The sequence below is a fragment of the Neophocaena asiaeorientalis genome, unplaced genomic scaffold (genome assembly GCF_003031525.2).
Source record: "Neophocaena asiaeorientalis asiaeorientalis breed wild unplaced genomic scaffold, Neophocaena_asiaeorientalis_V1.1 scaffold254, whole genome shotgun sequence".
Lineage (NCBI taxonomy): Eukaryota > Metazoa > Chordata > Mammalia > Artiodactyla > Phocoenidae > Neophocaena > Neophocaena asiaeorientalis.
Genome location: NW_020174705.1, coordinates 1,679,755 through 1,706,220, shown reverse-complemented (window position 1 = coordinate 1,706,220; position 26,466 = coordinate 1,679,755). Strand labels below are relative to the sequence as shown.

Below are 26,466 nucleotides of genomic sequence, written 5' to 3'. Positions count from 1 at the left end.
AAATAAATTAATAAATTAATAAATTAAAAAAAAAAAAAAAAGAGTAGCTCCTGCTGGCCACAACTAGAGGAAGCCTGCAAGCATCAACGAAGACCCAACGCAGCCAAAAATAAAATATAAATAAATTTATTTTAAAAAAGTATAAAAAAAATTTAAGTTCATAAAAATTATCTTAAGAGACTTCCCTGGTGGTGCAGTGGTTAAGACTCTGTGCTCCCAATGCAGGGGGCCTGGGTTCAATACCTGGTCAGGGAACTAGATCCCACATGCATGCCGAAACTAAGGAGGCCATCTGCTGCAACTAAGACCTGGTGCAACCAAATAAATAAATATTAAAAAAAAAAAAGTATCCTAAGTGTTCTTGGCTCACAGCTACTAGAGTCAAGGGACCTTGATTGAATCACAGCTCTAATGATCCTCTGGGCACAGAGCCAAACTTCCCCATCTTCCCACCATTTTTCCAGCTCAGGTTCACAGCCTCAGGACAGCACAGGAATCTGCTCTGCTTCAAGGCCAGCAAACTGGACTCAGACGCTCCTAATGGCAGCTGCCCAAGGGAAGCTCCCAAACCCGAGTTCCTAAACCCCCTACCAGGCCAAGTTGTTCCCGTTTTGGAGGGTCACACAAAGCAGAAAACAAAGTGTGTGACCCAGTCCCAGGACATTTGAGGAAACGAGTGCCAGCCCTAGCTCCAGGTGCACCCCCCCAGGCTGCCCAGGCTGCCCCCCTTCGCCCTGCCCTGGGCCAGGCCTGCTTCTGACACCAGAGCCCACATCCGCCACAGGAGATGACAGAGCTCCCCTGCCAGGGGCTAAATCTGGGATCTGGCTGCTGTGCGTCCTGGCCCTGCCACTTGACCTCCGACGCCTGGTGAGGTGGCCCCTTCCCTTCCTAACCTGCAGGGACAGGCCTCCATGGTCAGTGGGCTGGCGGGAGGGGGGTTGGGGGGAAGCACGCCAGCTTCCTGGTGAGGGGCAGGTGGGCTTCTGGGATCTATCCCAGCAGAGAAGGTCCTTGGGCCTGTGACAGAGTAGGTGATTACAGGGGACAGCAGGGGGCCCAAGCTCTGGCTTCCAGGCCTAGGACAGGCAAACAGAGGGACAGATGGCAACGGCCCCCTGCCTCTGTGGCCTTGGCTGCAGTGTGGACCTGCCTCTTCTGGGCCCAGCCAGGCAGGGCCAGGCCACTGAGACAGGAAGCCCACGGGTGAGGGGGGCTGCCGCTGGCTCTGTCGCTAAGACACTGCCCTTGGAGAAGTTTCCCTCCTTTCTTGTGGACAGATGCAGGCCCTGAGGGCCACCAGGTCTCAGCCTGGGGTCTCTAGCTCACTTCTGGTCTGGTCTCTGGGACTGCCCAGCTGCACCCAGCAGGGAGACCCCAGCTCTGATCTCCCTTCCCTTCTGTCCCCAGTCCCACCGGAAGTTCTCTGCCCCTCGGCATGGACAACTGGGCTTCCTGCCACACAAGAGGAGCCGCCGGCACCGGGGCAAGGTGAAGACGTGGCCTCGGGACGACCCCAGCCGGCCCGTGCACCTCACGGCCTTCCTGGGCTACAAGGCTGGCATGACACACACTCTGCGGGAGGTGCACCGGCCAGGGCTCAGTGAGTGGCCTCTAGGGGCCCCTGGGGGGCGGGCCGAGCACCCCCGACCGCCAGAAGATCTGGAGGTCCTTCCAGAGGCTAGGAGCCACAGCTGGGCTTCCGGAGGGGAAACAGCCCCAGAAGGAGCCAGGCCCCGCCCATGGGCACCTCAGTCAGAACGTTGACTGCTGGCCGTGCCTCAAGAACCGATTTGTCATTGCCCCAGTTTACAGATGAGGAAATAGAGCAGTTATGAAACTTGTAGGAGCTAAGATTCAAGGGCAGGTGCCCCTACACACTTCCGGTTTTGAGATCATCGTAGTGTGGTTATAAGAAATAATACAGAGGGATTCCACGCACCCTTTACCCAGTTTCCCCAATGGAAACATCTCTTAAAACCATTGTAATATGTCACAGCTGGATAATGACATGGATACACCCTACTCATCTTATGCTGGATTCTCCTGAATAAGATGTGTGTTATTTAGTTCTATGGTTCTGTCACGTGTAAATGACAGGTTCTGTCATGTGTAAATGTGTGTACCCACCACCTTGGAACGTTCCATTCCCACAACAGCCCGTCCTGTTGCCCTATTATAGCCACAGCCGCCACCCCCCAACCTTCTGGCAACCACTCATCTGTTCTCCATCTCTCCTAAAGTATATATTTTTTGGCTGCACCACGAGGCTTGCAGGATCTTAGTCCCCTGGCCAGGGATCGAACCCGGGCCCTCGGCAGTGAAAGTGCCAAGTCCTAACCTCTGGACCGCCAGGGAATTCCCCTAATATATATTTTAGCATATACTTCTTTGACTTCGGATCAGCCTTATTAATAACATCTATAAAATCATGGGTTTAGGACAAGTCTTAGGTTTTGTTCTAGAACTCATCCATATACATTCATAGTGCCCATTTGTACTCCCCTAGAGGATGACCAACCCTATCCTTTGGGGGATGCTGCTCTGGCTGTGGCTCTCCTGGCCCACTCCTGGGAGGTCTGGTGGGGAAACCAAGGCAGAGCAGGTCAGGCCTTACCTGAGCTGAGTCAGAGCTACTATGGACACCTGTGGGGTCTTGCCCAGCAGTGGCTCCACACGCAGGGCAGAGCAGGGAGAGAAGGGCTGGGAGTGGGGAGGCTCAGGGCTGGAGGTCAGGGGCCTGCTCACAGGGGCCTCTGTCCGCAACAGCCCTGGGGCTCTGGCGCTGGGTCCTCCCGCGGGCAGGTGGGGCTGTGGTCGGCACTTCCACCCCTGTCCCCTCTCCATGGAACTCCCCATGGGACTTGGAGGCCCCCCTCCACGCCTCTGTCTCTGGGTTTCGTTCAGAAATTTCCAAGCGGGAGGAGGTGGAGGCGGTGACAATTGTGGAGACACCGCCTGTGGTGGTGGTGGGCGTGGTGGGCTACGTGGCCACCCCGCGAGGCCTGCGGAGCTTCAAGACCATCTTTGCGGAACATCTCAGTGACGAGTGCCGCCGCCGCTTCTACAAGGACTGGTGAGGGATGCCGGGTGGTTGGGCAGGAGGAGGAGTGTCAGCAGCGTGTGGAAGGCAGAAAAGTGTGTGTGTGTGTGTGTGTGTGTGTGTGTGTGTATGCGTGTGAGTGTGTGATGCCTTCCCTCCAATAAAAGACAATGACTAGAGGGTTGGAGAGGAAATTAGTTAGAGGAAAAAGGAAAGCAAACATTCTCATCCTCAGGGTGAACTAAGGAACTGATTTGATGGAATGTCAGAGTTGGTTCCAAGCTTCCTAGCAGCCAGGGTGAAAAGGGAAATAGCCAACTGACAAGCTCTTTTCATCAGAAAGAAGGGCATCCTTAGGCCTCAAATCTTCCCTGGCATTAAGTGCAGAAAGGGAAGGCGCCCCTGCCTGAGGAACCTCACAGACATCCCCTTCCATATGGAGGCAGAGGCACGTGTAGCCTCCATGGGAGATGAGGACCTTGGGCCCCAGTGTCAGAGCAGGTTGTGTGACCACAGGCAAGCTGACTGACCTTTTAGAACCTCACCTCACACCCCCCACCCCGACACACACACACTCCCCACAGACACCATCAAAAGGGAACAGGAGAGGTCTCCGCATCTTGGGGCAGCCCTGAGGATGAGCTGAGCAGAGTGTGTCAAGTGCTCAGCACAGGGAAAGAGCTCAGCGAACGCCAGCTGGCCTTGTTTTTGCTGCTGCAACTGTGATCAACTTGCCCCTCATCTGACCTCTGTGAACCTCGGTTTCTTCATCTGTAGGATGGGGATAATGATGTCCACCTTCCAGCATCCTGGCAAGGGTTAGGAACGATGGGGTGTGGGGCCTGGCCAGTCCTGACTGTTCGCTTTAGAAGTGGGTTCAGCAGCCATGGCAAAGTGGGCACATGGCCATGGCTGGCTGGCACGCCCCTTCCCTGGGCTCCTGTACATCTGCTCACTCTCAGCCCCAGGAGGCAGGGAGGGTACCCACTTTACGGAGGAGGAAACTGAGGCCTAGAGAGGGAAAGACAGTCTGTGCTTAAGGAGGGCGCCCGGAACCAGCCCAGGGACGCCAGGGGCCCAGCAATGCCTCCCCTGGGAAGGGGAGGAGGGAGGAGGGGGACCTCTAAGTCCATGCTTGGTAGGATGCAGGCTGAGCACCCTCTGTGCACGACTCAGGCACAAAAGCAAGAAAAAAGCCTTCACCAAGGCCTGCAAGAGGTGGCGCGACGCCGACGGCAAGAAGCAGCTGCAGAGGGACTTTGCTGCCATGAAAAAGTACTGCAAGGTCATCCGGGTCATCGTCCACACCCAGGTCAGCTCTTACCCCCTGGTCCACACTGGTCAGCCAGTCCACCACCTGGGCCCAACCTCCCTCAGCCTGGCTTCCCGGAGCCCTGGCAAATGTCAGCCTAAAAATACTGTGAGCCTCGGGCATAGGCCCAAAGTGTCGGCTGACCAGCCAGCCGCCTGCAGCCCCGGGGATGGGGTGTTGGGCATCAGTGCACTCTGAGGGCTACGGGGTAGTGGCCACACCCAGCAGTCAAACAAGGCCCTGAAATGCCCCAAAGGTCCAGGATCACCTGCCCAGTGTTGGGTGTGGGGGTCCGGCAGCCTCTGTTTGGGGTCTGGCACATGTGGGTGTGAATCAACATTCGTAAGTGGGGTCTGGCTTTGTGTGGGTTGACAGGTTACCTATACCCTCTGGCTTTTTCTGGAATGCTCAGGGAAGCCTTCCCAGGCCCGGAGCAATGACCCTCCCCACCTGTCTGAGTTACTCTCCCACTTGTAGTTCCTGGTTATGTGTGTCATTGGTTAACATCCATCTCCCTCCATAGACTTGAGCTCCATGGGGGCAGGGGTCACAGCTTCCTGCTCACTCTTGTACCACACCCCCCAGGAGGCTTATATGCAACAGGTCCTCCATCAGTACTGGTTGAGCCCTATGCTGTGACCTAACCGTGTCCCTGCTTCCACCTCACACAGCAGCAGCCAGAGATGTTTAAAAATGTGCAACAGATCATGTCACACCCTGCACTTGGAATAAAGCCCAAGCTACTCCCTATGAGACCTGCCTGGCCAGGCCCCTGCTCACCTATCACCGTCCTGAACCCTCCTCCCTGTTCACCACAGTCCAGACACACTGGTCTCATTTCTGTCCCACCAACCACTGCCCCCCCATCTTCCCTGCCACAAGGCCTTTGCATATGCGGTTCCCTCTGCCCCAAAAGCTCTCAGATCTTCACCTAGTGGTTCCTTCTTGCCATTGATGTCACCTCCTCAGAGAGGCCCTCCTTCACCACCCTCATGTGCAATAACTGTCCCCTCCACCCTCAATATTTCATCACAACACTTAGGCCTATCCAAGAGTTTACTTGGTTTCTGCCGCCAACTAGATGGGCCAGGATGCTGTCTGCCTCATTCCATGCTGCATCCCCAGTGCCTCGCACAGAACGTGGCATATAGGCACACCAGAGCATGGGATCATCTGTTGAATGAATGCGTGCGTGAAAGTCTGCCAGGGATCACCAGCTGGCCATGTCGTATCGGCAAATGGGGGCGTGTGTGACTTTCTGGGAACCGAATGGCCGTGCCATGTCTTACAGATGAAGCTGCTGCCCTTCCGGCAGAAGAAGGCCCACATCATGGAGATCCAGCTGAATGGCGGCACGGTGGCTGAGAAGGTGGCCTGGGCCCAGGCCCGGCTGGAGAAGCAGGTGCCAGTGCACAGTGTGTTCAGCCAGAGTGATGTCATTGATGTCATTGCCGTCACCAAGGGCAGGGGCGTCAAAGGTAGGGCCGGGTGGGGATGGCGGCTCCAGGAAGGCTGCCTGGAGGAGGTGGGGGCCAAACTGGCCTCTAAGCCACCCGCCCCACCCCTCCCACCTGCAGGGGTCACGAGCCGCTGGCATACCAAGAAGCTGCCGAGGAAGACCCATAAGGGGCTGCGCAAGGTGGCCTGCATTGGTGCCTGGCACCCTGCCCGCGTGGGCTGCTCCATCGCCCGGGCTGGGCAGAAGGGCTACCATCACCGCACAGAGCTCAACAAGAAGGTGTGTCTGCAGGCCTGGTTTGAGGGAGGATGCCCGTGACCACACCCCAGTGAGTGGGGTGCATGACCCAGATGCTGCCTGGCCCCCTAAGGCTCTGAAATGCCACCACCAGCGCCTGGGTCTAAGCCCACATTCTGATGGGTGTGGGCATCTTGCCAGCCCCAGAGGCTACCTGCTGTCCCCAATGTGCCCTGTGCTCCTGGCAGATCTACCGCATTGGTCGGGGGCTGCACACGGAGGACGGGAAGGTGGTTAAGAACAACGCATCCACCAGCTACGATGTGACCGACAAATCCATCACACCACTGGTGAGGGTGGGCTGCCAGTTTGGCTGAGGGGCCTGGTGTGCATGTGTGGGGCAGGCCTGTGGGGTGCTGCCCTCTCCCAAGAGCTCAGGCAACAGGGTGGACCACCTGGGTGGACCAAACCCCTGCTGTTTCTGCATCCTCAGAGCCACCACTGCAGACAGCTCATCCTCCAGCTGCTGTCACAGGGTGCAGAGTGCAGCAGCTCTGACTATGGCCTTGGAGTCAGGCTGCCTGGGCTCAAACCCCAGCTGCAGTGGGTAGCAGCTGCGGGGCCTGGAGCAAGTGACTTCACCCCTCTAAGCCTCAGTTTCCTCCTCTGTAAAATGCAGATTTTTAAATAAGATAATCACGGGAAGGACTTGGGGTGTGGCTCAGATGCTGCCCTGATTAGTGATTGAGAATGTCACCCTAGGCCAGGGGAATTCTCCTAGGGCCCCCAGCTGCCTCCTAACCCAGCAGCCCCTTTCCTGGACCCACCTTCCCACAGGGTGGCTTCCCCCACTACGGGGAAGTCAACAATGACTTCATCATGCTGAAAGGTTGCATCGCGGGCACCAAGAAGAGGGTCATCACGCTGAGGAAGGTCAGTGCCAGGTGGTGAGCTGGGGAGTGGGAGCCCCATGGGCCTTGGGGTAGTTGGGGGGCTGGCCTACCCTGTCCTCCAGCCTGCTTCAGGAGGGGTGGGGATGGGGAAAGCAAAGAGGGAGAGGTTCTAACAGAATCTGGGTGAGCAAGACCTTCCTGACTGGGGGTAATGGGAGGGGCTGAGTGGGGACCTCCCACGGTGACAGCTCCGCTCTCCCACCGGCCGCAGTCCCTCCTGGTGCACCACAGCCGCAGGGCCCTGGAGAACATCGAGCTCAAGTTCATTGATACCACCTCCAAGTTTGGCCATGGCCGCTTCCAGACAGCCCAAGAGAAGAGGGTCTTCATGGTGAGCCCAACAGCCTTGCTCTCTGGGGCTCCGACACCACATCCTACCTGCCCCAGAGCAGGGAAGCTGAGCAGATGGGGGTGGCACGCATGTCCCTGCACTCATCCACAGGAGGGGGCTTTTAGGGGTCCAGTCCTGGGCACTGATTCTTGCCAGAAAGGAAGTAGGGAAGGAACAAGTGGGAGAGGGCACAGGGCCGACTCCGCGTAACCCAGGCGGCTGGTTAAACCCCTGTGACTAACGCTCCTCCTGTCCCTCGCCCACCAGGGTCCCCAGAAGAAGCATCTTGAGAAGGAAAAGCCGGAAACCTCGGGAGACTTGTAGGCAGGATGGGATGGAGGGAGCCTGAAAAAAGCGCGGCGCAACCCCCGCCTGTCCCCTTGTCTAATAAAAGCCAGAGACAACTCTTCCCGCGGTGTCTCAGAGTTGGGGGGCACGGAAAGGCTGGTCAACGGCCGGCAGCCCGGGGCTTAAGCGCCGGGAAACGACGAGAGTGTACGCGGCTCAGTGTGGTGCACCGCGACAGCCACCCCAAACCCAGCGCAGCTCAGCGGCCCGCCCTGGAGCTAGGAGCAGGGGGGCAGGGGCGGGGCCGCGGGGACCGCTCAGAAGTGGTCCTTAGTGGTGGGCGGGGCCTGCTGGAAGACGGAGGGGGCAGGTCCTCGGGAGGGGGCGGGGCCTCCTGGAGGCGGAAGCCGGAACCCTAGTCCCGGGGTGGGATTGGTCCGTGGAAAGGGCGGGTCAACGGGAGGCGGGCCCTGCGAGGGTGTCTCGCACCTCTGGACGTGATTGGTCCCCTTGGGGGGCGTGGCCTAGGGCTCCGGGGCAGGTCCGGGATCCGAGTGGGATTGGTTCTCGGGAGGCGGGGCAGGAGGCGGGCACAAGCACCAGGTCGTAGGTCTGTGACCTCGGATCTGTTGGAGGCGGCGATCGTGCAGCGGTCCCGTCGGCGCCATGTCGTTCTGCAGCTTCTTCGGGGGCGAGGTTTTCCAGAACCACTTTGAGCCGGGTACGACCTGTGACCTCCTGGAGGACAGCGGGGGCGGGGACGCGTATTAGAGGGGGCGTCTCAGCCCTCCGGGTGGCGATGGAGCCCCGGAGTCCCGGGAACGGGGGCCGAGTGTGACCGCGCGGGGAGGAACGCATGTGGGTAAAGGGGATACAGAGGAGGGAGGAGTTGGGGGTTCCGGAGAGTAGGGGTACTTGAGGGGAGAGGGACATTGGAGAGAGGGTGTCGCTGTCCTCGAGGAGGACAGAACTTGAGTGTGAGCGTGGCCTTTTCCGAGGAAATCTGCGGGGTCAAGGTATGGGGGTGGTTACGCCGTTGCGGGTATCCGGGTCAGGATCAGAACTTTAGGGGGAGGCGGTGGAAGGTCTTGTCCAGGGGCAGCTCCTGTGACTGGCCTGCCTCTCCTTGGGGCATCCTCCTGATATTACTCCAGCCCTTTCTTCTCCCCGGTGCCCCAGACCTGCGGGGTAAGCTGGAAAGCACGTCTTGTTGGGATCCAAATGTGACCGCCTGGGTGCCTACCCCACCTGCCCAGGGCCCCAGGTTTGGGTAACCAGGAGTGCTGACAGGCTGCCAATGGCCAGTGAAGCTTGACTGGACAGCCTGGGTCAGGTAGGAGGGGTGGAAGGTAGGGGATGAGTGGTTGGTTTGGGGGCATGGCCGGCAGTCAGCCCTGGGCCCAGGCTTTGAGAGGCCCAGATGAATCCCCTTCTGGGCTGTGCTGCCTGGTCATGGACTAATTTGGTAAAAATATGTCCACAGGCAAGACTAGGGCAGCGACCTACCCCTGGGTGGGATTTGTTGGGTGTCAGCCCTCGAGGGAGCTGGGATGTGACACCCTGGTCTCTGTGAGCCAGCTGTGACATAGGACCCTCTGGGCAAAGTCCTCCTTTCAGACTCTCTGGCTGTGGGACTCCGGGTTGTCCTCAGGCTACTCTGCCAAGCTGGAAACTCCACTCCCACAGCAACTCCTGTTTCCTCTTTTCTTCCTCAAGTTACTGGTAAAGGCTGAGTAGGTCACAGACTCCAGGGCAGGCTGTCTCCAGGCCAGGCAGGGAGCGAAGGGTGACTCAGTACCCCTCGAGTGACCCCCAAGCAGTTTCCTGTTCTGTGAGTCAGTTTTGTAACCTTTCTTTTTCCCCCCTCAGGGTGATCTTTTGGAGGTAGGTTAAAACTCATCCTTCTCCCTGGTGCTCTGTCTTCCTGGCCCTCTGTCTGACTGGAGGTCTTTTGCTGGGATCAGTCTTTTCCTGCTTGGAGAGCAGGCTGGTGTCTGGGCATCCACCTTACGGCTTCTTTGGGCAGAGGGAGGTCCACGTGGGAAGGGCCGGGGGCTAGTGGTGGTGCTGGCCATGCCACAGTCCCCACTGTGTGGGGCCTGCTTGTGTGTGAGGGGCAGAGCTGTGTCCTCATCAGACTGCCTGGGTTCCTTCCTGGCTGCACACCCTGTAGCTGAGCATTTTGCATCCCTGAGCCTCAGCTTCCTCATCTGTAAAATGGGAACATCTGCATTACAGGGCTGTTAAGAAGAGTGAAAGAAATAATTGTGAAAAGTGGCTCTCCTGGCCTCTGGCACAGGCTCAGAACTGCTAAATGTGAGCTCCATGCTGTGTCTCCCCCACAGAGCCAGGCTTATGGGTGGTGGGTGGGTGAGTGGGGAGGGTATGCAGCCCACCCTGTAACCGGAGTGCTGCTGTCCTCTCCTGGGTTCAAGGATTTAGGTGCTCACCCCCGAGGCACTGGAGCCAGCATCTCTGCTCTTACCTCCCCTTCCGCCCCAGGCATCTACGTGTGTGCCCAATGTGGCTATGAGCTGTTTTCCAGCCGCTCAAAGTACGCACACTCATCCCCATGGCCGGCCTTCACCGAGACCATCCATGCTGACAGTGTGGCCAAGCGTCCAGAGCATAATCAGCCTGGAGCCTTAAAGGTGGGTGGTAGCAACTGGGGGGCGGTGAGGAGGTGTCAGCCAGGGGGGCCCTGAGAGCCCCCCACCCCTTCCTGCTGTTCCCCCTACAGCTGTAGGGGCCTAGGGTCTGTCTATTCCAGGCCTCTGGCTTCAGCCAGGGGAGCTGACACCCCAAACTATTGGGAGAGCCTGGGGTCCTGGTGGGAACAGGGAAACAAGATGGTTTTCCGGGGCAGGTTCTGGGCCAAGGCCAAACTCTCATGCCAGCAGTTACCTTGGGAAATAGGCATGGGGAGGACCCCATGTGCTGGTGGCAGCAGGGGCCATGGCTGCAGCTGTTTTCATGGCTGTTTTGTGGTCTTCCCAGGTGTCCTGTGGCAGGTGTGGCAATGGGCTGGGCCATGAGTTCCTGAACGATGGCCCCAAGCATGGACAGTCCCGCTTCTGAATATTCAGCAGCTCACTGAAGTTCATCCCTAAAGGTGAGCTTGCCTGCTGGCAGCTGGGCACAGACCTATGTACAGGCCTTTAGAGGCCCAGGGGCACACTGTTCTCATGCACTTACAGTGACAAAGCATGGGGGCACCAAAGCGTGCTGCCCAGGGCCACTGGAAGGTGTCTGCAGGACAGGGACAAAGGGCAGATGTCCTGCCTCCTGCATCTGGTTGATTGTGTGCAGGGCGGTGCGGAGGTTGAGTTCTGGGGCTGTGCAGCTGCAGGCTCGCTCGTCAACCTCTCTGAGCCTCCTCATCTTCTGTGTAGTGGGCGTGATGGCAGAGCCTCCTTTACAGGCCCGTTAAGACTGGCTGCATGAAAGTGCACTGGGGTCTGGAGTGTAGTAGGGGCTCAGTAAATATGTGCTCCTGTTGGCAATATTCTTATCACTTGTAGATTGTTTGGGAGCCGTTTTTCATTTGTGTATGTTTTATCTGAGCTCAGCCTCCTCTCTGACCCATTGCTCTCTGTCTGCATCCCCAGCCGCCCTCTGGACTCCTTCGCACTCTTTGTAGCTCAAATCCCTCTCCTCATTTGCTGCCCGCAAGACTGCGGCCAGTCCCTAGTCTCAGTTTTATCCTCTGTAAAATGGGGTTGCTAACCGCACCTGCTCGCTGCCCTCACTGTGGGGTTAAGTGAGGCTGTCTATGAGGGCCGGTGCGTGATAAAGTTTTGATAATACTTTTGTCCTTTTGTAGCTATTTGTCCTCCGGTACGTGTGGAGGAAAGACAGACTCTGGGTTCTCCTGCAGGTCTCAGGGAAAGAACTGGGCACAGAGACACCCCCAGGCTGCGGGTCTGGGTCCTCCCAGCTCTCTTGGTCTGCAGGCTGCAGTGGGAGTGGGCTGGGCCAGGGAACGGTGTCTGAAACCTAAGTTAGCAGCGACTTGTTTTTCTCTCCCCTCCCTCATTTCTTCCAGGCAAAGAAACTTCTGCCTCCCAGGGACAGTAGGTGGGCAGCCCACACCCAACCCAGATGGACACTGCTTTGTGGCCACACTCTGGACATCCCACATTAGAAGTGGAACCTCAGACATTTGGACAGGGGAGCGGGGGGAGAGGGGTAGCTGAAACATCAGGAAGGTTCCCGAGGCCTTGCCTCCGAACAGGCTAGGAGAAGGGAAGAGGCTGGGAAAAGGAGAAGGCTACACTAGGCTGCCAGGGGGTGCCTGGAGGCCCCACTGTCGGCTCTCACAGGAGTCTCAGGGAGGGGGCTCTAGGCCTGGCTCGTCTTAGAGTGATGGTGCAGCCTCTACCTTCTCTCCTCAGCCCGCTGCCCCCTCCCTGCCTGTTTGGACTCACCCCGGTGAGACCCAGTTCTGAGATGGGCTCTGGCCCTCGCCGAAGCTCTTGCCTGTCTCCAGCAGGCTGTGCTAGGAGAGAGAGCGCAAACAGGGGCGGCTCCAGTTGGCTGCTCCAGCCCTGGTCACTCTATGATTCTCTCTGACTAAACCCTTCCAGGCAGCCAGAGTGGTGATGATCTGTGACCTGCTGGGGGAGCAGGCTGAGGGGACAGATCTCTGGGCTCTCGGTTATGAAAGGAGAAATCCCGAACCCTGTTGCACCATCTGTGTGGATGCTGCTTGCCCCACTCAGGCTTAGGAAAGCAGCTATTGCTCCATCACCTTGACTGTGCAAGGCTGGGGACACCGGAGCTCACAGCCTACAGTTCACCGCTTCCGGGGACACAGTGACTGTGCCTCACTGCACATGCTCTGAGGGTCCTGCCATCAGGGAGGGTGGGCGAAGCCCCTTCCATCTTGAATCCTCTTTGGAGTAATCAGGAAGAGATCAATAAACAAACAGAACCCAGGCTTGCTGTCTTTATTAACAACATCAGGGACTCCAGGACCCAGGGTCAGGCTTTGCACAGCTGTTTCACTTGTTCCGCAAATAGTTATTGAGTTCAGTGTCAGGCTCTAGCTTCAGTGCTGGGGATGCAGCCATGCCCTTAAGGTCTTTTTTTTTTTTTTAATTTTTAAATTAAATTTAATTAATTTTTTTATACAGCAGGTTCTTATTAGTCATCAATTTTTTTTTTTTTTTTTTTTTCGGTCCGCGGTTTTCTTTTTTTTTCTTTTTTTTTGCGGTACGCGGGCCTCTCACTGTTGTGGCCTCTGCCGTTGTGGAGCACGGGCTCCGGCCGCGCAGGCTCAGCGGCCATGGCTCACAGGCCCAGCCGCTCCGCGGCATGTGGGATCTTCCCGGACCGGGATATGAACCAGTGTCCCCTGCATTGGCAGGCGGACTCTCAACCACTGCGCCACCAGGGAAGCCCTAGTCATCAATTTTATACACATCAGTGTATGCATGTCAATCCCAATCACCCAATTCATCACGCCATCACCACCACCCCCTGCCGCTTTCCTCCCTTGGTGTCCATACGTTTGTTCCCTGTATCTGTGGCTCTGTTTCTGTGGACTCTCAACCACTGCGCCACCAGGGAAGCCCCAGCCTCCATTCTTTTTCCGAGGTCCTGGATCATCTTCACTATCATTATTCTGAATTCTTTTTCTGGAAGGTTGCCTATCTCCACTTCATTTAGTTGTTTTTCTGGGGTTTTATCTTGTTCCTTCATCTGGTACATAGCCCTCTGCCTTTTCATCTTGTCTGTCTTTCTGTGAATGTGGTTTTTGTTCCACAGGCTGCAGGGTTGTAGTTCTTGCTTCTGCTGTCTGCCCTCTGGTGGATGAGGCTATCTAAGAGTCTTGTGCAAGTTTCCTGATGGGAGGGACCGGTGATGGGTAGAGCTGACTGTTGCTCTGGCGGGCAGAGCTTAGTAAAACTTTAATCCGCTTGACTGTTGATGGGTGGGGCTAGGTTCCCTCCCTGCTGGTTGTTTGGCCTGAGGCAACCCAACACTGGAGACTACCTGGGCTCTTTGGTGGGGCTAATGGCGGACTCTGGGAGGGCTCACACCAAGGAGTACTTCCCAGAACTTCTGCTCCCAGTGTCCTTGTCCCCACGGTGAGCCACAGCCACCGCCCACCTCTGTAGGAGAGCCTCCAACACTAGGAGGTAGGTCTGGTTCAGTCTCGCCTGGGGTCACTGCTCCTTCCCCTGGGTCCCGATGCGCACACTACTTTGTGTGTATCCGTCCAAGAGTGGAGGTCCAGAACTTCTGCTCCCAGTGTCCTTGTCCCCACGGTGAGCCACAGCCACCGCCCACCTCTGTAGGAGAGCCTCCAACACTAGGAGGTAGGTCTGGTTCAGTCTCGCCTGGGGTCACTGCTCCTGCTGGGTCCCAGTGCGCACACTACTTTGTGTGTTCCGTCCAAGAGTGGAGTCTCTGTTTCCCCCAGTCCTGGCGAAGTCCTGCAATCAAATCCCACTAGCCTTCAAAGTCTGATTCTCTAGGAATTCCTCCTCCCGTTGCCAGACCCCCAGGTTGGGAAGCCTGATGTGGGGCTCAGAACCTTCACTCCAGTGGGTGGACTTCTGTGGTATAAGTGTTCTCCAGTCTGTGAGTTGCCCACCCAGCAGTTATGGGATTTGACTTTACTGTGATTGCGCCCCTCCTACCGTCTCACTGTGGCTTCTCCTTGGTCTTTGGATGTGAGGTGTCTTTACTGGTGAGTTCCCGTGTCTTCCTGCTGATGATTATTCAGCAGCTAGTTGTGATTCTGGGGTTCTCACAAGAGGGAGTGAGAGCACGTCCTTCTACTCCGCCATCTTGGTTCAGGGCCTGCCCTCAAGGTCTTAAGGCATAGTTGAGACAGTAAGTTCACACCAGATGAAGAGAAGGGCTGTGTATAATTACAGCAGAGAGAGACGCTAGAATATGGAGGTGGGGGAGCAATTAGGGGGCTGGTGCTTTGGGCCCAGTGGTCAGGGAGGGGTATGCCAAGGAGGGGTCATGCCAGGTCAGCAGCGAAGGTGACAGAAGCAAGGAGAAGAGCTTCCCACAGTATATTCAGAGGCCCTGAGAAGGCCATGGACTTGGCCCGCCCCAGGCCCTGCAGGAGGATGTGCACAATGGGCCTCGTGAGGAGGTGTGGTGTACTCCAAGAGAACTACACTATTTTCCCAATTTATCTTTTTTAAAAAAATTATTTAATTAATTTATTTTTGGCTGCATTGAGTCTTCATTGCTGCGCGTGGGCTTTCTCTAGTTGTGGCGAGAGGGGGCTACTCTTCGTTGCGGTGTGCAGGCTTCTCATTGTGGTGGCTTCCCCCCAATTTATCTTGACAGAAATCCAGGGAACGTGTTGGAATGGATACTAAGGGTGGGATAAGGTTGGAAGGAACATAACGTTGGGTCAGGTCAAATTTATTGATAGGGGCTCACTAAGCAGAGATTCTGGGTTTAATGATATCGCTTGTGGGATCAGAAAGGGCTCTAACGGTTTGGTTGGTTGGTTGGCTGAAACATGGACTAAAAAGTGGCCAACACTGAATGAGCTGTAATGCCAGACCTGCCTTGGTTCAATGGAGGGAGGGATCCAAAGGCTTAGGGAGACAGGAAAGTTAGAGTGGGTCTGTCATTTAGGACCTGCTCTCCCACCTTGGAGGATACAGACAGCACACCTCTCACCACGATTGTGAGGAAAGTTTGTGCGCGGAGCCCCAGCATCATAGAAGCGCTCTGTGATCACTCTTCTCTGTAGGCCAGGAATTACAGAAGACCTGCTGCCACTGAATCAGAAGACTGAAATTCACGGGGGTCACTGGATCCCAGGGTGACAGGACCACGTGGTGGCGCTCAGTGATGAAAGGCAAGGGAGCGGTGCTCACTGTGATGGCCAGCAGAGACAAAGTGGCCGTCAGAATAGTCTGATTCCCACAGAATTACAGCGTCGGCCAGTGGGATGGGGTGCTCCTGGAAGTGAAATAGATCGGAAGCCTGCTGAATTCTCACTTGATCTTAATGAGCAGAAGAGTTCTAGGTCAAGTGAGCAAGAGTCTAACTTGAGTCATAAAGACAGTCATGACCCCTCATTCAATTCCCAGGCTTGAGCCAGTTTACATGCCCAGAACACCTTGAATGAACCAGAGGTGGGACCCCTTGAGGAAGGACCCTGCTATATCACCAAAAATTTAGATTGTTAATCTTTCTCCCAGCCTTCTCCAAAGTGACCTATACCAGGGTCACTGCACTGGGGAAACGGAAGTAATCAGACATTTTGGGGACTGCTGGACACTGGCTCTGGACTGATACCAATTCCAGGACACACAAACTGTGTCAAGTAGGGGCTTATGGAGGCCCGGCGGTCAATGGAGTTTTAGTTCAGGTCCATCTCACAGTGGGTCTAGTGGGTCTCCAAACCCATTTTGCGGTTATTCCTCCAGTTCTGAGTGCATGATTGGAACAGACCTACTCAGCAGCTGGGAGCAGAGTGGAGCCTGCAGGTGTGAAGGCAGAGGTGGTCAGATGAGGTTGGTGTGGCTGGGGAGGGAGGAGGGAGAGGCCAGTGCTGCCCTTTCTCTGACCCCCAGCCACAGGTCAGGGGTCTCTGCTCTGGCACAGGGTCACTGTGCAGGGGCTGCTGGCTCACCTGCTGGGCCTTGGTGGGCCTCCGGCTTACTTCTCAACCTTGGGCGGTGCACATAACCTTCCCTTGTCTGGGGAACCCAGCCTGTCTCCCTGTTGGGTGAGGGCACGGGAAAGCCATGGAGGGTGGGGCAGGAAGGTGGCGTTGATGCATGGATTCTGAGTGCATGTTGCTCTGTGAGTTAGACCTGAGCCGCTGAGCAGGGGAAGGTATGTGGCGGGTGGGAGGGGTCAGCACTGACAAAGCACCAAGGAGGCCAATGTGGAGGACCCCCATTCAGGAGGGGCTTCCTGCAGCTCATCCCCTCCCCACAGTTGGGCAGCCTCCTTGTCTAGAAAGCCTCTCCATCTCTGCCCTGCTGGGGGCCAGCACTGATTGCAGCTGCTAGAAAATCCATCTGGGGTTGCAGAGAACCCTGTGTTTCCAGCTCGTATCTCTGACCAAACTCCCCTCTGTGTCCCAAACTGGTCACCGGCTGAAGTGGAGCCTAGTCACTTGGGGTCATTACCGGCCCTGGGGCACTGTCCCAGCCCAGCCTGTGGCCTGCTCACACCAAGTCTAGCAGCCAGCTTTGGCCCAGGGCAAGCCCACTGTAGGTGAGCAGTTATTGAGTGCTTAGTGTGTCTTCATGGGCATCACTGTGCTGAAGCTCTACCCTAACCCTGGTGGGGCAGGTACTCATTCTCCAGGGGAGGAACAGGAGGCTCAGAGAGGGGGCGGGACTTGCCTGAGACCACTCAGCCTCAGGTCCTCTCTGTCCACACCTGTCCGTTTCCTCGCTTCTTCACCCCCAATGACAAACGGTGGCTCTGGGAAGGTCGTGACCACCTGTTGACTGTAGTCTGATGTCAGCAAGCATGTTGAAGGTGGCTAGGGGTGGGGAGGAAGCCAGCTGAATGGTCAGCAGGAATCTCTGGGCCCCAGGGCCAGGATGGACCTTGGACTTTGCTCACCTCTCCCAGCACTCCTGGCTCTGCATACTGGCCCAGGGGGCTCCCTGAGCGTGAACTCGGCCCAAGAGCAGGCTGGCCTCCTCCTGCAAACTGGGCCAATGTGTCCAGGCCATGCCCCTGGGGGTGCCTCTCTGGGCTCAGACCTGTAGCAGGGTTGGATGGAAGATCTGCTGGTGCCCAGGTGGGCTGCGGCTGTGGCTGGTGAGACTGGTAGGGGAGCTGTGAGCAGCAGTGCCTGGCTGCCTGCACCCCAGGGGCCCCACGCTCATTTGTACATGGTGGTTAACTGGGGGGGTGGGAGCTGGCAAGCAGTGTCCTTGGAGAAGGGGAGTGAGGAGGGTGAGCCCCAGGACCCCGAGGTCCCCTCACATCGTGAGCCTGGAAATGGATGGCCCCGGGCAGTGTCTCTGCCAAGGGCTGGGTGGAATCATGTCACCCACCCCTCCCCCCGCTGCTGGGTTACATCATAACCTCTGGCTTGCAGCCCCAGTTGCTTCTTGAGAAACAAAAGGCTCTTTGAGAGCCCATCCCCCTCTGCTCCCTACCCGTGCCCCCTTCCTTGCCAGGTGGAGCCCCTAGGACACGACCTTTGGAGCCAAGTGTTGCGTTTGGGAGCAGACAGCTCCTAGTGCTCTGCCGACACCAGCCAACAGCAGCCAGCAGGCCCAGGCACAGCACAGCAGGGCAGGGCATCTTGGGCAGCGGACCAGTGGGAGAAAGAAGAAATCTGTCTGGGACTCTGCTGATCCCCAGCCTGGAGGCAGGGACCGGCTCAGAGGGGAGCTCAATAAACGTGGGACAGACAAGTGAATTGACAATGACTGGGACTTTCGCTCATCCAAGGCTTTCCTTTCTTCTGAGTGACAATTGCCAGGGAAAGCCGTGACCCTAGGGGAGTGCTGCTCAGGGCAGGTCCTGTGGGTAGGTCCCAGGACCCCCTGACCTCATGTGGGCACGTGGGCAGGGCCGGCAAGTGGAAGTGGCAGCCCGGAGAAGTCAGCGGTCACCGCCAAGTCATCCACCGTGCCCCCACCCCCGTACAAGGCCCTGGTAGGGGGCCTAGCGCTATGACCCCCTTCTGAGTCAACCGGTCCTCAAGGCCCCCTCCTCTGGGAGTGGGCCTAGGGACCGTGTGCAGGACGGACCAGCAGGGGCCGCTCAGGCCCCAGGAGCGCTGGGGCCTGAGCGGTGCTGCAGTTCCCCGTGGTGCCGCCGGGGGCGCTGCGGCGACAGCTCTGACGGTCTGGGCGGGTTCCTGCGCCCAGGTCCCCCCACGCCGCGCCCCTTCCTGTGACCCCCACTCGGACCGGGTCCTCGCGCCCTAACCGCACCTCGCGCCCCAGTGGCCTCGCACCCCAGCCCGGCTCCGCGTCCCCTACTTCACCGTCCTGCGCCCTGGCCCCAGCCCAACCCGGTGCCCCTCGCGACTCCCGCGACCCGCACTGTCCCAGCCCAGCCCCGCGCCCCGGCAGCGCTTCCCCGCGGCACCCAGTGGTCAGCGCCGGCATCACCTGGCCCCGAGGTCGCGCCCGCCCAACATGCCAGTGCCCGGCACACAGGCCGAGGCCTCTTGATGTACGAGGGTGCGGCGGCCGGTGATGGTGGGGCCGCATCTGGTGGGCTTCAAGACGGCGACTAGTGCAGGGCGAGCAGTCGAGGCCCAGGGTGCCCCCTCCGGAGTCAGCAGGAGCGGGACAGAGCTGGGGGCTGGGGGAAGGTGGAGACAGGACGCTCCCAGCCCCAGCCAAGCCTCAGCCCCTTCTCCAGGGCAGCTGGGTGGGACCCGCCTGCTCTGATGCCCCCAACCTCCTCTGGCTGTGGCCCTTCCACGCCTTCATTGTACCTGCTGCCACCCTGGCCCACCCCGGGGGCAGCACGTCCTGGAGTTCCACTTCCCATGCATCTTTGCCCATTTCTCTCCCCCACAATAGTGACAGCTCTCAGCTGTCCCAACCGGTGTGGTCTTTGCAAAATAATCATCAGACCAGGTAACTTCCCTCAGGGGTTCCCCCTGGCTCTGCTTGCTGAGGCTCCACAGAACCCCCCCCCCAACTGTCTTGATTTCCCACTCCACAAATGATAGCAGTGTTTTGTTTTGTTTTGTTTTAATCAAAACTGAGTTGTTTTTTTTTTTTTTTTTTTAATTAAAAATTTTTTTTTTTTTTTTTTTTTTTTTTTTCTGTACGCGGGCCTCTCACTGCTGCGGCCTCTCCCATTGCGGAGCACAGGCTCCGGCCGCGCAGGCTTAGCGGCCACGGCTCACGGGCCCAGCCGCTCCGCGGCACGCGGGTCCCTCCCGGTCCGGGGCACGAACCCGCGTCCCCCGCATCGGCAGGCGGACTCTCAACCACTGCGCCACCAGGGAAGCCCAACTGTGTTGTTTTTATTACCCACAGCCCCTGCACCCAAACCCCTGCACCTGGGCCTCTAGGCCAGCCAGAGTCCATTCTAGAATGGGGTAATCTTGTTCCCTACCCCAAACACGAAGCCCTGAAGGGGTGCTGCCCGAGGTAGAATCAGGTGAATGTGAATCAAACTGCACTGCCTTCTGCTTGCTCCCTCTACAGGGGCTGCACAGTCTCAGGATGAGCAAACCACACATCTGTATGAGTGAATCTGTGCCCTGGTGGATGCAGGAACCCCAGGACCACCTGTCACTCTCCCCTGGCCCTGGGCACTAGGGCTCTGCTTAAGGAGCTTAGGGGCAAGAAGCCCAGGGAAGACAGTTGGTGGGCCTCCCAAGCAGACAGGAGGGGAGGCTGCTGGGGAGGGGACTGAGGGTTACCTGTCTATAAGCTCCTTCCACCCCAGGCCCTCACCACCCCCAGCACCTGTCTCTAGGCGTGATTTGTTCATTGTAAAACCGTGGAGATTATCCATGGTTCAGCCCCTGGTTTCATGTCTTATCATGTTTCATCTCCAACTAGGACGTTTACAAGCTCCTCTTGGCTGCAAAGGGCTTGGTGGCTGCACTGCCAGAGGCTGGAGCAGAGATGAGGCGGGCCCTGTGGGCTCTGCCCCAGCTCACCCCGAGATGCAGTCTGCCTGTGGCCCTGGGCTCCCCCTCCCATCTCCGACTGCAGTGGCTTTTTGGTCCCGTATTCTCAAGAGTGTGAGGGTTTTTGTACCCCATCTCTGAGACCGGAGCCCCTGGGGTGTGTCTGGAAGTTGGGGGAGGACAGGGAAGCTAGAGTCAGAGGAAGGACAGCGCTGACCGGTATAGGGGACAAGGATGGAGTCATTGTTCTCTGAGAAGGGGGTGGGAGTCAATTTTGAAGGTCCTGTTGTCAGAGCAGGAAGCCTGCTGCTTAGGGAGGGGTCTGGCGGGGAGCAGGGCAGAGTGCCAGGCACCTGCCCCAAGATGCTCGGCCCTGGGCTCTGGGTTCTGGGTCTTCCTGAGCCCCAGCTGAACAAGACTGGCTGCATACCTGTCTGTATGTCTGTCTTGCCAACTGTGGGCATGGGGTGTTTCTCCTCGAATTGCGGGGGGATGGAGTGTGGCCCTCCGTGGGGGTACTGTTCACTGGCTGTGCTGGCCGTGCACCTGTGAGTAGGTCACTTGTGTCAGGGAGGTTCAAACTTGGGGCTCTCCACACTGGGTGAGGGACAGTGGCTGGGGCCGGGCAGCAGGTCTCTGAACCCCACTCCTGCCTGTGTGTGTGTGTGTATACGCCCATGGTCGTGTGCCCTCTGCAGAGCGTGGGGTTCCTGAGCCTGCGCCGGGTCCCTTGCTTCTGACAGAACGTGCTCACAGTCAGCTTCCAGTCCATGGGGACCCTCACCAGGGCACAGGCGGACAGACCTGGCCACAGAGCCCCAGTGTCTTAATGTGGGGCCTCTTAGATGATTCCCAGCCTTCCCCATGATGCCAAGAGGCTCCCACGCCCAGAGGCCTGGCGTGGGGCTGTGAAGCTGGAGGAGGTGGTGATGGGGTGGGGACAGAGGGAGTCCTGTTTCTGTCTGACCCTCCTTTCTTCCCCCTTTAGACTCACCTTGGGTATAAAGGCTGTTACCAGCCCTCCTCTTTGCAGGGCTGGGACTGCCAGCCAAGAAGGATTGTTGTAAATTGAGCTGGGCCAGGCTGGTGGGTGGGAAGCAATTTGCAGGCCCAATTATGCATCCTGAGAACCCGGAGCCCTGCCCTCTCCTGGAGAAGCAGGGGCCTGTGGCAAACGGCCCTCTGTCTGTGCTGAGCCCTCCAGGAAGACCCAAGGGAAAGGAGTGAGGGTGGCTGGAAGCAAGCTGGGGGCCATCCCTGTGCAGGAGAGGGGTCTGGCTCCTTCTGGCAAACCCTGGAGCCCTAGGCAGGCTCCATGCATGTGTGTGACCACTCAGGGTGGCTGGGGAAGCCCTCGCTTCTCCCCACTCCTTGCTAAGGGGCCCTTCATATGTCCTTCCTGATGCTGGAAATATTGTCTGCCCTGGCAAACCCTTGTGTCCCATGGTGTCCCCACATCTAGCTGGTCACCAGGAACAAGACCCTGGGTTCCAGCAAGCCAGGCTGGCTGGACACCTTGAGACTAGGGAGGCCTTTCCTCTCCAGCCTGGACCCCCAGGAGGATGAATTATGAAGTACTTAGGTCTTTCAGGGTGGGAGCAGCTTCAGGGCACCCCTTCTTGTGCCAGGGTCACTGTCACATGTCCACTACCTCCTAATCATAAAGAGCTTAGAAGCCAGGCACCCAAAGAGGTGGGGGCTGGTGTCATCTTTGTTTTATAAAGTAGGAAAATGAAGCTCAGAGAGGCTGGATACCTGCCGAGGTCACCTGCTAGGAGGGGTAGAGCTGGGATTGAATCAGCCTTCATCGCCTAAAAAGTCCTTGCTGTCAGCTCTGTACTGTGCTGCACGACCCCCACCCCCCACCCCACTCCCCATGGCCTCCTGGCCCCCTTGTTCCCTAGCAGGCTGAACTGGGCTCTGGGGGTAGGTGGGTAGACATCTCTTAGGGGTCCCTCCCCAGGAGGAAATTGCATCCTCAATGTGCTTGGGCAAATCCGGCATCTCAAGTGGAAAAATCCCACACAAATCAAGGACAGCTGGGCCCGCCCTCAGTCGCAGCCCCCTCCCCTTGGCTCCCCTTGCAGGCTGAGGAATCCCAGCAGGCTGTGGGAGTGGGTCTGGGGGGTAGGGGTGTGGTTCTAGGGGAGGAAGTTTCTGGAAGGCCCGAATGTGTGAAATCTCCCCCAGCTGTCCCCCACAGAGGGACGGACTGCGCGTTGTTATTAATCATTTTCCAGAGTGAGGCAGCTGCTTGCACACCCTGCGATGCTGTGGGGGCCTAGGCTGGGGGTGCCCACTCTGCGGAGGGGACAGGCTAGGAAGGAGGCGGAGAGGGGCGTGGGAGAGGGGTCCACACCTAGACTCTCAGACATACACACAGAGTCAGTTACTCAGTCACTCAACAAACATTCATAAGCACTCACCATGCTGAGGCATGGAGCCACAGCAGGGCTCAAGACTGACCCCATCCCTGCCCTTGCAGAGCTCATGGGTAGGTGGAGGAGATAGACGGGGATCAAAATCACCCACAGGGAAATAATTAGAGTCTGTGAAGGAGACACAGACATAGCTGGGTAGCTGGGTCATGGATTTGTGAGGCCAGGCTGGGCCTTCCTCCCACCATGACCTTGCTCCTCAGGACTCCCTTCCTAGACCTGCCTTCTCTGATCCCCTCTGCTCTGGCCCCCCTTGTCATCTCCCCCAGGAATGATGTGTATGTGACCCAGCAGCCTGTGCAGCTCAGCCCATCTCCTCTCCCACATTCTCCCTGTTCCTGCCTGGCTGCCACATCAAACCCGACTTATTTGCTCGTCTGATGGCTGGCCTAAGGAGGGACCTCTGCCTGGCCATCCTGCGTGGGGGTCCAGACAAGGTGAAAGGGGAATTGAAATTGGGCCATGTGGAGCCCTCAAAGCCGAGGGGCCCCAGGGGAGATCAGGCTGGGCAGAAGCGCCTGGCTGACACCTGTTTTCTCTTGACAGGAGGCGCGACCAGACAGGGCAGGAGTTGAGCCACCCTCTCAGGGCACAGGGACAGCCACCCACCCCGTGCCCCCATGGCCTGGTCTCTTTTGGGGCCCCAAAGTGACTTTTCACCTTGTGGCTCAGAGAGGGGGATTCACTGTCCCTAGATCACACAGCGGGGATCTCGGGCTGGACTCTGATGGCAAAGCAGGGCGGAGGCAGAGTGGAGGAGCCACTCAGACATCCTGGGGAAGAGGGAAGGCAGCAGCTCTGGGGGTGAGGAGCATGGAGATGTAGATTGTGAAATTCCCAGATTTAACCTTCAAAAGGACTCTTCATAAAAGGCTAAATGTAGTTACTGTCTACCCAGCAATTCCACTCCTAGGTATATACCCAAGGGAAATGAAACATATGTCCAGAAAAGAACTTGTAAATCAACATTCACAGCAGCATGATTCTCAATAACCAAAAGGTGGATAAAACTGAAGTGTCCATTGACTGATGAATAGATAAACAGAATGTGATCCATCCATACAGTGGAATACTATTCAGCCCTAAAAAGGAATGAAGCGTTGACACACACACACTACAACATAAATGATCCTTGAATACACTATGCTGAGTGAAAGAAGCCAGTTGCTAAAGGCCACATAATGTATGATTCCACTTATATGAAATGTGGAGAAGAGACAAATTCACAGAGACAGAAAGTAGATTAGTGGTTGCCAGGGGCTGGGTGGGGGAGAACAGGGAGTGACTTCTAACGGGTATGGGATTTCTCTTTGGGGTGATGAAAATGTTCTGAAATTTATTGTGATGGTTGTACAACACTGTGGATATACTGAAAACCATTGAATTTGAGAAACTAAATGGCCGAATTGCATGTTATGGGAATTGCATTTCAATGAAGCTCTTCCTTCAGAGTCAGGTTTCTATTTTAGGGACCAGAGGTTTAGGCTGGTAGGAGCCTGAGGCTATGTGCTAGAGAAAGATGAGGCTGGGACCCACTCCCCAGAGATGAGCCTCGGCTCTACCCCATTCCTCCTCCTCGCCACCCCCATCCCATCACTATGCTCTCTGCTGCTGGGCCTTTCCCCAGCCGACTGGGATGCTGTCCTGCTCCTTGCCTGACAATCACCTACTCTAGAAAGCCTTCTTCAGCCTCTCCACTCCCATCCTTCCACTGGCGCGTCTCTATTCAGTGCCTATCAGGTACCAGGCTCTGTGAGGTACACTGGTGAACAAACTTCCCAAGGCTGCCATCCTGGATGTCCTCAGATTTGCACCCACCCCTCACCTGAGAACCAGATGGTGGGTGGAAAGAGGGGATCAGATGCCAAACACCAAGCTGACGCTTGTCCCTGGACCTCACTCCCCCACCCCCAGCATGTTTGGTGTCCTGCTGTTCTTGGTAAGTTCTTCCTGGAAAGTCCTCAAGGTGTATCTCTGTGTGTGTGTGTGTGTGTGTGTGTGTGTGTGTGTGTGTGTGTGTGTGTGTGGTGGGGGGTGGGACTAAGGAAAAGGCATTCCCAGCAGGGAGAACAGCATGAGCAAAGGCTAGGGGGTGCCTAGCCAGTGCCTGTGCTGGGCAGGGAGATAGAGGGGCCATCAGGTTTTAAAGCTGAAATTTGGAGCCCTGAGTGGTGGCTGCTGAGGCTCTGGGTGGGTGCTGCAGGTGGAGTGGGTGGCTCTAAGGAGAACCAGACTGTCTGGAATAAATCCCGTTTTAAGCTAGACCAGAAGAAGAACTTCCTGTGACCCTGCATGTGCTGGCATGTACCCCAGACAGCGCTGTGCCAACACCCCACAGACAGGGCTCCTGGCTGAGTCATGCCCTGACAAGCAGATGCAGGCATGGCATCTGGGAACTGGGCTGAGGGCCTGGTCAGTGGTCTTCACCCCACTGGCTCTGCAGAGCCCTCTTCTGGCCAAGGCTACCTCTGGGTGGGTCATGGAGGCCCCTGCCCTGGGGAAGTGCTCCAGGTTGCCCTTAGATCCAGATACCATTAGGCTCAGGAACAGCCCATTAACCAGCAGAAGCCAGGGCAGTAGTCTCTGGGCATTGGCTGGAGGAAGGCTGGCCTCTTCGGGGAGCCCATGCCCACCTGCACCAACCCTGAGGCCAGGAAGTCTAGGGTAGAGGCAAAGGCAGGACATGGGTTCCATTCTGTCTCTACCTGGGGCTGTGCTCACCTTCTCCCAGCCAGCTCTCCTCTGCCTTCTTTGTGCTGGGCTGGGGGTTCAGTGAGCCTGGGGGTGCATAAAACTCCCTCAGAGTGTCCAGCGCCCAGCAGGTCTCATTACTGGGAGTGGCCCCTGAGTCTCCCTGCCCCTCAGAGGAAGCTCCTAGGACAGGACCCCGGCTCCTCCTTCTAGCTTCCCCAGCACAGGTCTCCCGAATCCTTCACATCTCCAATAGGAGCTGCTTTGCCAGTGCCAGAGATGGGTCACTGACATCCCAGGGCAACACCAGGTGGACTAGGCTGCACAGACAGACCGTGTGACATGGTAAAAAGGGTCAGAAGACTGAGGTCTGAATTTCACTGGGCCCTTGGGAAAGACGCCTGTCCTCCCTGAGCCTGTCTCCCAGACTTTAAAATGGTAATCAACTTGGCTAGTCCTCTCCAACCGCCCGTGACCCTGACGCATGGCAATGGCAAGCCAACGATCAGCAAGACGCGCCCCATTCCCGCCGCAGACTTTCCTCCACCTTCCCGGAACCCCTCTGCTCACTAGGGCCAGGTGCACGCGACTTCTTGGCCTGCTTGTTCCTCTCGCGCACCTGCCGCGTTGCCCTCGTCCGGGAGGGGCAGCGATCGGCCCTCTAAGAGCGGGTCCTTTGGCCAGCAGCTCAGTCCTGTCACCGTCCTGCGTCCCAATCTGCCGCCGCCGCATCCCGAGCGGGCTGGGGCCTGGGGTCTCCGAGCGGGCGCGTCCGGCTAGTCACTGAGGCTCGGAGTCGCGCCGCGGCGCCCGTAGGTGCCCGCGAGTCCCGGGTGGAGCAGTGGTTCAAGCGGGGCGGGGCCTCTGGGCTGGGCGGGGCATCCCGCCCTAGCACTGGTCCCTCCCGGCTCCCAGAAGACTGGGCAGTGGGGCGCAGAGCAGAAGCCGGGCGCAAGCGGACTGAGCGCGGCGCGGGCGGGGATGTGCGCCCTCCTGCAGTCCCCGCTCCCAGGCCTGGGAGCGGTGTGGCCCCATGGCAGGTAGCGGCGGCCTGGGCGGCGGGGCAGGAGGCAGCCAGGGAGCCGGGGGCGGGCCTGGGGCCACGCTTCGGGCGCCCCGTGCGCCTCTGCTGTTCGCCGCTCTGGT

The 26,466-nt window shown here is 57.6% G+C and overlaps 3 protein-coding genes across 4 annotated transcripts in view; all 3 read left to right on the top strand.

The window, feature by feature from the left end:
• The first annotated feature begins 675 nt into the window (after positions 1–675).
• RPL3L (ribosomal protein L3 like) lies at positions 676–7,746 on the top strand. 2 transcript variants are annotated; one of them, XM_024759487.1, is made up of 10 exons: positions 676–870; positions 1,411–1,603; positions 2,908–3,076; positions 4,220–4,355; positions 5,647–5,833; positions 5,933–6,093; positions 6,300–6,401; positions 6,889–6,984; positions 7,216–7,335; positions 7,603–7,746. In XM_024759487.1, exons 2-10 carry the CDS (start codon positions 1,564–1,566, stop codon positions 7,657–7,659), a joined length of 1,068 nt encoding a protein of 355 aa, XP_024615255.1. In that variant the 5' UTR covers positions 676–870; positions 1,411–1,563; the 3' UTR covers positions 7,660–7,746. The 2 variants fall into 2 exon arrangements, with proteins under 2 accessions (XP_024615255.1, XP_024615254.1); XM_024759486.1 differs by having other exon boundaries at positions 848–917.
• Positions 7,747–8,204: 458 nt separating this feature from the next.
• Positions 8,205–12,561, top strand: MSRB1 (methionine sulfoxide reductase B1). The gene is made up of 4 exons (XM_024759460.1): positions 8,205–8,344; positions 10,126–10,274; positions 10,621–10,735; positions 11,669–12,561. Exons 1-4 carry the CDS (start codon positions 8,290–8,292, stop codon positions 11,698–11,700), a joined length of 351 nt encoding a protein of 116 aa, XP_024615228.1. The 5' UTR covers positions 8,205–8,289; the 3' UTR covers positions 11,701–12,561.
• Positions 12,562–26,157: 13,596 nt separating this feature from the next.
• The window catches only part of HS3ST6 (heparan sulfate-glucosamine 3-sulfotransferase 6), a 6,886-nt gene continuing 6,577 nt past the window's right edge, over positions 26,158–26,466 (top strand). Inside the window, exon 1 of the mRNA XM_024759605.1 lies at positions 26,158–26,464. Within this exon, the coding sequence (XP_024615373.1) occupies positions 26,354–26,464 (111 nt within the window). The 5' untranslated portion in view covers positions 26,158–26,353. The remainder of the gene's footprint in view (positions 26,465–26,466) is intronic.